This window comes from Parasteatoda tepidariorum, chromosome 7 (assembly GCF_043381705.1).
Source record: "Parasteatoda tepidariorum isolate YZ-2023 chromosome 7, CAS_Ptep_4.0, whole genome shotgun sequence".
Classification (NCBI taxonomy): domain Eukaryota; kingdom Metazoa; phylum Arthropoda; class Arachnida; order Araneae; family Theridiidae; genus Parasteatoda; species Parasteatoda tepidariorum.
Window position 1 is genome coordinate 6,036,284 of NC_092210.1, and position 12,829 is coordinate 6,049,112.

Here is a 12,829-nt window from a genome sequence, read left to right on the forward strand (position 1 = left end):
ATATTATGTGCAATTATTTCTAAATATTTGTTCATAATAGTAATTCTTGTTTTTTAATATAATTGTTTATATTTTTTAATATTTATTTGTTTTCAGCTAAGCTGGGATTAATAGGACTAAGTAATACATTAGCCATTGAAGGTAAAAAGTACAATATTCACTGTAATACTATTGTCCCAATTGCTGCATCAAGATTAACTCAAGACATTTTACCTCCAGGTAATTATTTATCCTAACTAATGTATTTAATTAAACTAAAATGTTTCCAATATCAATAACTCTCACTTTAAGGAAGAAAAAAAAACTTATTTTTTTGATAATTGCAAATATTCTATTAAAAATGATTTATTTTACTATTGATTACACTGTGGGCAAAATAAAATACTGAGTGCCTTATTAACTTTTGGTGTAATGACAAATTTTTAACTTTTTTTAAGATTCAATTTAAGATTCTTTAATATGCCCATTTATTAGTGCAGATACTACAAAATCAGCCACAAAAACAGACTTTGTCCAAATTATTATGCCTTTTTTTTTAATGAATTTGTAATTTTAATCTTCAAAGGAAAAGGGGTAGGCACAAACTGAGAATTATGAGTCGTGGTGGCTCAGGGGATAGAGTGTTCACCTTCCAATGAGGTAAACCGGTTTCTAATCCCAGCAATGGCGGGTCAATTCAAATTCCTCACTCGGCTCGCACCGATCACAATGCTGATGAAAAATATCTTCAGTGGTAGACAGATCATGGGTTAGATACAGGCTAACAGTGGGAGGTTTTCGTGGTTTTCCTCTCCATGTAATATAAATGGAGTTAGTTCCATCTAAAAAGTCCTCCACAAAAGCAAAATTTCTTCCAAATACTTGATCCAGGAGTTCCTTTGTCTTCTGGATTTAGTTCTAAATTACAAGGCTACGGAGTTGAACATTAGTAGTCGTAAACCGAAAATTGGGTTGACTGTTCAACGACTGTTGTAAAATAAAATCTGGGAATTATGGTTTCAGATATTCTTTCAGTGGAGCAATTGAAACTTTAGTCTCCTTACTGATAATTTTGCAGTTTGCGCATTCTGCCATTAAGTAATTTTCGATCAAATAATTTTTTATTACCATCAACTTATTAATATTGTTTTGCAAATTTTTTTTCTCTGAAACTTTATTAACCAGTTAAGTTTAAATTTTAGATTTTGAGATTTAAGAAAATAAAATTGCACACACATATTGAATCCATTATTTGCAATAATAATTTTATGCTAAAAATAGCTTTCAATAATTATTTATTTTTTATTATCTATTTTAATAATGTAAGATGTTTAAATTTTTAATGTTCTCAAATTTTTATATCATTTTTAATTTCTTCAAACAATTTCGCTAAATTAAATTTGACAAGTACAACTTTTTTATAGTTTTTTTGCTCAAAATCTATTTGGTAGATTTTGTGGAAATTAAAATTTCCTTGATTTTGACAATCAAAATTATAGTTAATTTTGGAAATTTTTTTCACTAAGTTACTATTAAGTAATTTTTCAACTGTTATTAAATTTTAAAAAACTGTTTTTTTTTCTTTCTTTTTTTTCCATTGAATTAAGGATACTTGTGTGTGCAATTTTTTCTAATTTATCTTAATTCCCATTTTGTAAATGAAATTTTCTCTCTTAATAGTTGAAATATTTTCGATTAGCACCTTGAACTATTCAGATTGCATATTAGTAGGTTAAAATATGTTCATTAGAGCAAAAGTTATTAAGGTGTTCTGTTTTTTCTTTGCAGTCTGTACGTATAAACTTCAGAAACAGTAATTTTTTGTTTGCTAATGATTTTCAAGTGTGTCTTTAATTGCAAAGAGGTTTCACAACATAGACATAGAAACTATGTATAGAAAAATTTCTGCTACATAATGTGTCCAAAAAGCAACCTGCAAGTGCAAAGTGGAGGTCTGATTGGTTGTTGAAACACAGCATTTGTTTACGTTAGCAACTGTTCTTTCCGTTTTATTTTGAGTAAGCCAATCCCACCAAGTATCAATTCTCTTAAGTGACACATTCTAAATTCTTTCTCAAAGATTTGAATTCTTTCACTATATATTTACGCAGAGACTTAACACAAAGGCAGACATGAAGCCACGTGGAACATAAACTAATTATGCATCAAAGTTGCCAGGTACGCAAAAGAAAAATGTATCACGGTTTCAATAAAATACATTAAGAAATAATAAATCTAAGTTAAGTAAAAGAAGTAAGGAATTATATTTCAACTAATTAGATGTGCAATCTGTATTTAATTTATCATTTATTGACATTCTAACTTCTGTAGAGAAACTTAGCTGAGCTTTAATATGTCAATTTGCTGATAAAAATTAGCTGGGACTGACATATGTGAGTATGGGAGGTATTCTTGAAGTCCAAGTATCCGATTGGTACAAATTTTACTATTTGCTACAACACTGGGTCATAGTAGTATACAAAAGTTTTCAGTGTTAGCCACACTTGATTTATTGATTTTATATAACTAATCGGCTAATAAATTTTCTTTGCTAGACATTTTTGACCAGCTGAAACCATCATGTGTCAGCCCAGTTGTGGCTTGGCTGTGTCACGAATCCTGTCCAGACACTGGTGCTGTAATTGAAGCAGCTGGTGGTTGGGTAGGAAAATGTAAGTATGATATTTTACAAAACACATTTCCTAAGCCGTTGTTGATTTGTTGCATTATCTTTTTCAAAACTGTAAACATATATATATATATATATATACAGGGATCTGTCCAGGGTAAATTTACTACCGTTTAGCGGTACCTTTGCTAATTCAACTTTAGGAAAAACGTTAGTTTCACAAATAAAAAAGCAAGTTTTCATTTAAACCCCGTTCTTGTTGCAATCTATGGAAAAGAGGAGCTTTTCTACCAGCTACCTTTTACGAAAAGGTAGCATGTGTTTGGTCAGACAATGAAACGTTGTAAATCTAACCGGCCACTTACGTCATATCAAAGCAAGCTTAATTTTTTGCTGAGTTTTTTAAAATGAAACAACGAGGCTCTCCCCGTATAAACTTTACAGGAAGTCAAAATTTGAACATTGTCTTAAACACTATTGTAAATTTATTCTAACAGACCTTTATTTTTTTTTATGAACCATTTTTTTTCTCTGTGAAACTGTTTTCTATATGACAGAGTTGAAAATGTCCTTGTAATTTAAATAACTTTTAGTACTAGTACTGTTAAATGCATGTTTTTATTAAATTCAAGTTGAAATTTAACTATGGACAATAATTTTTATGGATTTTGAAATTTGGATAAAATTTTTTGCTCAAAATTTTACAATAGCAAAATTTTTTTTGAATATATAGGGAAAAATGTATAGAAATTTACCAGTCAAAAATAATTTATATTTGTAGTGACAATTTTTTAAAATATTTCCTTACTTTACCATATTTTTGTGTTAATTTTGTTAATGTTAATTAATTTTCACAAAATGGGCACCTCTTAAAAAGACTTAGAGACCCCTGATGTGTATATATGTATAGGACAAAAAGTATAAAACGAAGATTAAGGAAATTAATAAGTTTTATTTACTGTACATAAGCTGCAAAAGTATATAGAACTCATGAAATAAGTTAAAAATATAGAGAAAGCATGGAAAATATTAAAGATAATGAAGAGAGAAGAAGAAATAAAATATTTTTTACTTAAGGTGTTCTATCTTGTTTAATTTTTCTTTTTTTTGAGTGCTCCTGTTGATATATTTTAAGTATTGATATATTTTGCTATATTGGCTATATTGATACAATATTAGAAATCACTCATTTTGCGGATATAATCGTGTGATTGCTGATGAAGAGATTATCTCTTTTCATTATATTGTTTTTTGGCTTTTTATTATATATATATTTTAAATATTTTATTTTAATAATCTTCGTATTTCATTATTCTTTAATATTTTTTATGTTTTTTCTAGATTTTCTCTATTATATATATATAAATTGCATTCATCTTTTTATCTAATTTCGAAAATCAAGAAAATAAAATACTTTTTTTAACCATTATTGTCTTTTTTTTAAAAAAAAAATAAAATCTATGCATACATCTGAAGAAACATAATTAGAAACATTGTTTAATTTTTATTTAGGCAAAACTTATGTGTTAAAAGTAGTCATTTTTACTTCTACTACTATTGTGTATGGGTTTTATTCAAATTATTGAATAAGTTTTATGGAATAAATTCTTCTATGTATGTTACCAAAAATTAATGAAAAAATTCAAATCGAAAAGAAAATTTTATCACTAAGTTAAATGTTTTATTTAGAAAGTATTTCAATACTATGATACACCAATTTTTTGTTTAAAAACATTAGTTTTTAACTATTTTTTGTATTTTTTTTTTAGAATTCATTTTAGTTATTCTACTTTAATCATAATGTGTAATCATAATGTAATTTTAGTTATTCTATTTTAATAATAATGTGTTCTATTTTAATCATAGTTATATGAATATTTTCAGACAATAAAAAATTATATAATACTGTGACATAAATTTTTTTAAAAAAAAAACCTTATGTCTGTGTGAATCCGTTATATGTCTGAATTGATTTTGTGGGGGTCATTAGTGTGTGGGATAGTAGGTATGTGTCATACTTAATAATTATACTTTTCAAAATATCTCCTCTAATGTTTCAGACTAATAATAAAAATAGTTGCAGGTGTTATTATCCGTTTACTTAATTTGTTTTTCCTGTATGAAATTTTAAAAATTATTGGAAGTGTTTATTTTAATTTTGTCCCCTTCAAAAATTGGATGTCTAAGATGCCCATACTTAATTTTTGATACAATGAATATCTTAATATAAAAAAAATTTAATACTTCTTTGGCTCTTAATCAAGGTTGCCACTACACAGGGAGAATATGGAATACCTGGAAAATACAGGGAATTTAAAAATCACCTAAAATAACAGGGAAAATTCACTGAATTTTGATTTTTTCTTTACAAACTGGGAATTTTGTTTCTTATTTTCATCTTTTAAAAAATGATGACCTCTCAAAATGTAATCTATGGGATATTTAAGGATGATATTTCTGCTATTCTAAACTATTTCATTTGCTATAGCATTATTTGTTTTAAGTAAGTTAAGCTGTTCCTTATTTCTTTAAGTTTTTCCAACTATTAAAACTAGTATAGTTAGCCTAATATATCTCACACAAGAGCACAGCGATTTCTTGTTCCCTCTTAATATATTATGTATAGTATGTACAGGGAAAACACATAAATTTTTTTTTCTACATTTGAGTGGCAATCTTGTTAGTAGATTTTTTTATTGTATAGATAAACTTTATTGATTGTATTCAGTTTTGCTTACGAAACGTTTATTTTATTTATTTATTTTATTTATGTGTAGACCAGTGGCAGCGATCCATTGGAAAAGCTTTCATTCCTCCAAGTACCTTAACTATTGAAGCTGGTAAAACTGTTATTTAAGTATTTTTATTATTTAAATTTAATTAATGCTTTCCAAAATTCTAATTCAATACTTAATGTTTTAGTGAGAGACAATTGGTCTTCCATTACCGACATGACTGACTTTAGCAACCCTAGTAACCTTCAAGGTTTGTTTGATTGTTTTTCTTTGCTTTAAGTTGTATGATTCATCATATGTAATTATAATGATCAGGGTGCATAGCGTATTTAAAGTGCTTCTTTTTTATTTACAGTTTTTAATTGTCCTTAACGACTTCCCTGATTATCCTGAGTTAACTGTGATATGTATATATTCCAAATATTTATTATCCCGAGAAAACTCCAACATAACAGAATTTGTCAGTGTGATTTGTTTTATCACATTTTTAATTAGCCAAAAGCAAAAAAATAATAATAATAATTTGATGTGATTGGAAGTTTGCCAAGTTTTGTTTTTGAGTTTTGCTGTTGGATTGTGCGTCTGCACTTGTGGTTTGGGTGATTGTATATACGATGGTTGCTGAATTTACATAGAAAAAACAGTTTAAAAAAAGGGAGTTCAAGTATGAAAGTGAAAGTAATGCAGAGGATCTTTCAGATTATGAAGATGTGATCATGTAAAAAGATTAATATTTAACTTTTTTAATTTGCCCAAGATAACTCAGAATAGTAAACTGATGGTAAATTTCATGCTTTTTACACATAAAAAAAATTTAAATTTCACCTTAAGACTTTTGTATTGCGTTTTGTTTTAGTTCCTTTTATTTATTAGAAATATGTTGATATAATATAAGAAATATGTTGATATTTTGCTTTTTTTTTCTTCAAAAAAATTGGTAAGGGAAGAAGTTAAAGGTGGTTTTTTTTTTCACAGGGTTTGTAAAAAGTGCTTAATTTTCTATATTTTAAAAAGAGATTTTTTGTCATTGATTATCATCATAAATTGCATTTTTTCACAGGGTTTGTAAAAAGTGCTTAATTTTCTATATTTTAAAAAGAGATTTTTTGTCATTGATTATCATCATAAATTGCAGAAAAAGCATGATTTTCATAATTTTCTCTGCAATATTCATCAGAAAGTAGTTATTTTATCATGATAATGTAAATTTTTTGGAAAATTTTTCTGCGTTTTACTGATTTTATGTTTGTAAATTAAGAATTTTAAACGATAGAATTTTTTTTTATTACTGCTCATATCTTATTTATGATTTTCTTTTTTTAAAGTGCTTAAAATTATTTTTTGAGTGCTTAAAATGAAATAGAGAAAAGTTTTCAGAATACTTTTCTTATAATCTTTATTAATGTAAAATTTTCTTGAAATTTTTGTTTATTGTCTTTAAAGTATATGGATCTTCTAACTTTTCAAAGTAAACTTAAAGATATCAAACAACATTTTTTAGGTATTTTTTTTATTTATATAACAATTAATGTTAATGGTGCTGCTTACAAAAATTAATATTTACAGGGCGTAACAAGTTTGATAAAGTTGTAGAGAAATCATATTTTAAATAAAGACCCGCTTTTAAACCAAGAAATTCAAATGTTTTTTTTTAATCTAACAGAATCACATGAGAGTGCAGAGCTCAAAGTTGTCCTTAAATTACTTCATTGAAATGTTAGTGATTTTCCAAAAAGTTAACAGCAAGAATAAATATCATTTATCGAAGAAAGAATTGAAGAAATTTCAAATTAAAAAATTATATGCCATGAAATAAAGTAAATGACAAAATGAGGGACAAAGTCTTCATAGCGTGTCAAGTACTATATTTATCTACTTCCAATGTTAGAGACAATTATCCTTGATTTGATGGCATAAAAGTATTCAATGTGGAAGAAATATATTAAAAGCTCTTATCTCTCTACTCCCTCCTCATCACTATATCATACTCTACTGATTTTCACAAGAGAATCCTCATATTTTAATGCTACTTAACGATTTAACATATTTAGACTCTCCTTTTTTTGTAAAATGAAAATTTGTAATGTAAAAAAAAAATTATAATAAATTTTAAATGTTTTTTCTTACACTTAAATGTGCAAGTGGAAAAACTATTACCAATTGTAGTATATCTGTGAACCCATGTTGATATTGTACAAATTGCTCGCATTAGAGATTCAGCATCCTTAAATTTGGAGGCAATATTGTATTTACATACAGAATATTATTAAAAAATTGCTGCTTGGGGAATAATAGATTAAATTTAAAAAAAATTTAATATATTTTCAATCCTCTCTTTATAATTATATAATTCTGAGTAAATAAATGAAATGATTAATATATAATACTGGTGTAGAAACTACATACGTTTAATTGCAGAGATTTGAAAAAAGAACAATAGTTAAGTATTCTTTACTGGAGCTTGTTCTAGAAACAACTCATATAACTTAAAATCTCTTTATTGTGTAATTAGAAGAATAGTTTCTAAAGGGACACAACAAAGATTCCTATCTGTGTCAAACCAGATTTATCTTTAGCTTTCATCAAATAAGCCATTGTTTCTTTTTTCTACATTGAATTAATTAGAATGTTTCTTAATTGTTCTTTTATGAATAGACACATGTAGCTGCTGACTAGCATTCTGATTTTCACTAAAATGCTGGAATAAGATTAACTTTCATTAATTTATGTAATTAAAAGGTTGTTGATGTTAAGATAGATTTCTTTTTTCCTGTACACTGCTACTGGAGTTGAAAATAGCTTCATAAACTGTAAGATTCATATCTACATCCTGAATAAACTAGATGGTTTATTCAATTTTAATGAAAAAATGTTCTCATATTTGCATTTTTCAAAATTAATAAATTTAAATACTTGTTTGCTTACAAATTCATTAAAGTTAAATAATGTTAATTTTTCTTTAATTGGATACCTGCAAGTAAGTTAGTGTGGGTATCCCTATCCTTATTGGTTGTTGAAGTTTGGCATTTGTTTACGTTAGCAACTGTTCTTTCCATTATATTTTGAGTAAGCCATGCCCGTCAAGTATCGATTCTCTTAAGTGACACATTCTAAATTCTTCCATAAAGATTCTTTCTCAAAGATTTCAATTCTTGCACTATATATTTACACAGACTCAACACAAAGCCATGTAGAACATAAACAAATAATTAGACATCGAAGTTGCCAGGTACACAAGACAAAAATATATCACCGTTACAATAAAATACATTAACAAATAATAAATGTAAGTTAAGTGAAAGAAGTAGACGAATAAAAATTATATTCCAACAAATGTGCATTTAATTAACTTATAGTTAATTAAACGTTCTGAGTTATGTAGAGATACTTAGCTAAACTTTAATATGTCATTTTGCTGATAAAGATTAGCTGGTGTTGACGTCATAGGTTGACTGTGGGTATGGGAGGTCTTTTTGAAGTGCAAGTACCCAATTGTATCATTTATTTATTTTAAGTATGCATTATATTTTTTTCTTTACTAAATAAAATTTGCATTTTATAAATTGAATGTAATCAAAATGTAAGATAGGGGTTAGATTTTTAATTTAACACAACTCTCATTATTTGGGACGAGTATTTTAAAATACTTAAATTCATAAAAACCATTTTTGACCAAAATTGTATTTTTTTTATTTACCTATGTAATTCAAACTATTATGACAAAGCTTGTATTTTGTTTTAAAGTGTATTTTTCAACTGTTTGTCATTTTAAATAAGTTATTCATTTCATTTACTAATAATAGTATTTAATACGGTACTTAATTATGTGCCATATGGATGGTGTTTTCTACACCAGGGATCGCTGCAAGCTCTTGACTGCCTATACTTCCGGGTAACCGTTTGTGGTGTGTTTTGAAGCTATTTGGCTCACAACGTGATCCTTGTGTTTTGAGACTCTCTTGAGTAGTATTTCTTGTATACAAATATTTGTTACTTGATTTATTATTTGTGTTTAAATGAAGAATCGTTATAAGAATCATCATTTAAAGGCCTGTCATTTCAAGACATAAGAATTGTCATTTGAAAAAAGAATTGTTATACAACACTTTTTACTTTGTTAACAATATTCCAACTTCGAAATTTAAACCTAAATAATTATTTTGTAAAATGGACCTAATATCGCAACTCGAACAATAAGCTAAGACTTGCATATGATGGTGCATGGCATGCACCAAGAACAAACAGTGATAAACAAGTAAAAATGGGCTAAATCAGAACTGCCAAAAAAGCGAGCTCTTTCTAAATCTAGCATTTTTTTAGCAATTTATTTATAAATAACTAAAACAAATTTTCTCTTCAAACTCTCCAGAATTACTTAATCTCAATAATATCTTATAAAATACTCAGATTTGAGCTAAGAAATTATAAAATTTATTTCTTTTATTAAAAATAAAATTATCAATATCACCTTGCAGCATAAGCTGTAGTAAGCAGCTGTATTCTTTCTAACCGGAAGTAGAGCAGATCAAGAGATCAAGATTGTTGTTTGCATTTATAATGAAAACACGATCCGTAAGGCACCCAATTTCGACAGTTTCTTATTCATTTGTTTATATTTTTTTAAAGCTATGAATTAATGTTGTCTTAATACTCCATTCTTTTCATAAATATATTTATTATTATTATTTTTAGAACAAACTGTGCAATTGATGGAGTCACTCACTGGTGGTGGTGCTCAACCTAAAGTTTCCAAAAGAGCACCTGTTGATCCAGACTCTTACTGCTATGATCAGGATAAGGCTATTCTATATGCTTTAGCGGGTACAGTTGCTATTTTCTTTTTCTTGTGAAACTTACTGTAGGGATGGTAGCTGACAATGTCAACCTTCATCTATGAAACGGTACCCCACCATAGAATCGAGTTAACATGTCTTATGTTACTCGATTACATAAGACATTAAATATTATTAAAAATAAATCAACAATACACATTTCAAACTATATTAGTTCACTAAAAATTGTTTCATACAAGCAGAAATATAATTAAAGTTTATTTAAAATGAAAAAGAAATGTATCCATTATTAACTACTGAAAAAAAGATTAAAAAAAATCCCAAAATTAATTCCACTGATCTTTTTTTTAAAAGTTAATTTAAGAAATCTATATTTATTAACAGCATTGAACTTTCACTTAATTCTCAGTTTCCATTCTGAAAAATTCACAATGAAATATACAATAATTTTGAATTCCAATAATTTTGAAAAATTTTCAAAAGTGCTCTATTTTATTTCATGCTAAGTACTTATGCAATTTTGATAATTGTAACTTATTAACACATTAATATATTTAAACTGAATTTTAAAATTATGAAAATCAATAAAAAATCTATTGAAATATTTTTTTAAAAAATTATTTGATTTATGTGATTAAGTAAAAACAGTTGGTTTAATTCTTGATTTTAATTGTGATTTCAATAAAACTGATTTAAATAAGTGAACATTCCAGACTGTTGTGGTTTTGTGTGGCAGAAAGGTAAGTTTGAAATAAAATGCAAATAATTGGAGAAATTTCAATTCTCCTAGGCTAAATGGGAGAAATCATCTGCAAATTCAAATTGTTCTTTAATAATTCTAATCTTCTTAGACTAACTTCTGTAATAAGTGAAAATGGTTGTCCCTTCATAAAATATTATCACAGAAACTTTATATTACATAAAATATACATTAATTTCAGAAACTTCTGTTTTTCAATTGGAAAATAGAATAATTAAATATTTCTAAATGTATGTATTAACCAATCTGGTGTATTTTAAAATATCAATTACTAAAATATTTTTTCTCAAAACTTATGTCTTTTGTTTTCTGAAATGAAACTTCGTTTGATCTGTAATAGTACACCATTCTATGACAAGTATATCTTATAAAATCAATGACACAAATTTATATAATTTTGTATTGCTGTCAGCATTTTCATTTTTTAAAGAGGATTTTTCCTAGTGGTAGTGAAGTTACCATTACCTTGATAAATGTGATAAACACTACATATGGTTTTATATCTATTTGAAATCAAATAAAGTGTTACATCTTCATATAACTGGACTATTTCATAAGATCAACTACTGAAATATATCTATCTATCAGCATTTTCATTTTTTAAAGAGCTTTTTCTCTAGTATTAGTGAAGTTACCTTTACCTTGATAAATGTGATACACAATTCATGGTCTTATATCTATTTTAAATAGAGTAAAGTGTTTCATCTTTAGGTGACTGGACTATTTTATAAGATCTACTAATATATATATATATATCTATTAGTAGATCTTATATATATATCTAAACACACACAGTTGAACCTGTTTATCTTAAACCTCTTTATCTAGAAAACCTCTTTATCTAATAAGTTTCATTTCAGAAAACAAAAGACATAAGTTTTGAGAAAAAATATTTTAGTAATTGATATTTTAAAATACACCAGCTTGGTTAATTCATGCCTATCTCGAATTTTTTTTTTTTAAAACTCTCTGTTTGTTGAATTTCTAATAATCAAGCACAAATGCCCAAACAACATAACAAGCAAAGAAGGTTAGACGCCATAATCTTAAAAAAGATTAATTTTAGTGTTAAAGGTATGTTAAAAAAATCTACTTAAATAGATATATGTTGTATAATTAATTTACAGAAATGCCTATATTTTTCTACTAAAAACAATGAAAGCACTTTTAATCGAATTTCTCAATTATGAGAAAATATGAAAAATAATGACAGGAGAGGAAAGTTATTAAAAATATTTTTTAATTATCTAAAAAAAAAATTATTAAAATTCCGGGAAGCAAAAGATATAATCTCTAATTTTCCTCTTGTCGTTATTTTTTATTATTTTCCATTTCTCAATATTTCAACTTATTTTATGAATTCTATATACTTGCAGCTTATGCGCAGTTAATAAAACTTATAAATTTTCTTCGTTTTTCTCTTTTCTTTTTGTTTTTATTGTGCCATGTATATCTTTGAAATGAAAACTGTTTTATGTTTTATGTTTGGTTCTCCTTTTTAAAAATTTAGTAATTAATGTTAGTGATTTAATGTTAGTATTTAATGTAGTAATGTTAATGTTACTGATTAANAGTTCTTGGCTACTTACAAATAAGCCAAGCAAAATTTGAAAGTAACCCCTATTAAACCCCTCCAGTTGACTATTACTCTTGTCAAGTCTTCTATTCACACTTACCCCTTCGTTATCCTCCCTCTAATTTCGCCTTGGGGGGTTTGGGGCAGATCGCTAGTGGAATCGACGAATCATGGATTAGAGTCCCCTTGCCGTCATCTAACTGTAGGAAGTTTTCGTGGTTTTTCTCTCCATGTAACGCAAATGCGGGTTAGTTTCTTCGGAAAAGTTCTCCACGAAGGCAAAACTCTCGATGTTTGATCCTGGAGTTCCTTTGTCTTCTAGATTGGGTTAAAAATTACAAGGCTATGGCGTTCGTA

At 26.9% G+C, this 12,829-nt stretch overlaps 1 protein-coding gene across 3 annotated transcripts in view; it reads left to right on the forward strand.

The window, feature by feature from the left end:
• LOC107440296 (peroxisomal Multifunctional enzyme type 2) overlaps positions 1-12,829 on the forward strand; it is an 80,191-nt gene that overhangs the window by 21,515 nt on the left and 45,847 nt on the right. For 2 of the 3 annotated variants that reach the window (XM_071183013.1, XM_071183012.1), the window contains exons 8-12: positions 97-219; positions 2,535-2,651; positions 5,386-5,448; positions 5,531-5,593; positions 10,036-10,164. In XM_071183013.1, the coding sequence (XP_071039114.1) occupies positions 97-219; positions 2,535-2,651; positions 5,386-5,448; positions 5,531-5,593; positions 10,036-10,164 (495 nt within the window). Of the gene's footprint in view, positions 1-96; positions 220-2,534; positions 2,652-5,385; positions 5,449-5,530; positions 5,594-10,035; positions 10,190-12,829 lie in introns of all 3 variants that reach the window. The other variant, XM_071183014.1, reaches the window with a different exon arrangement.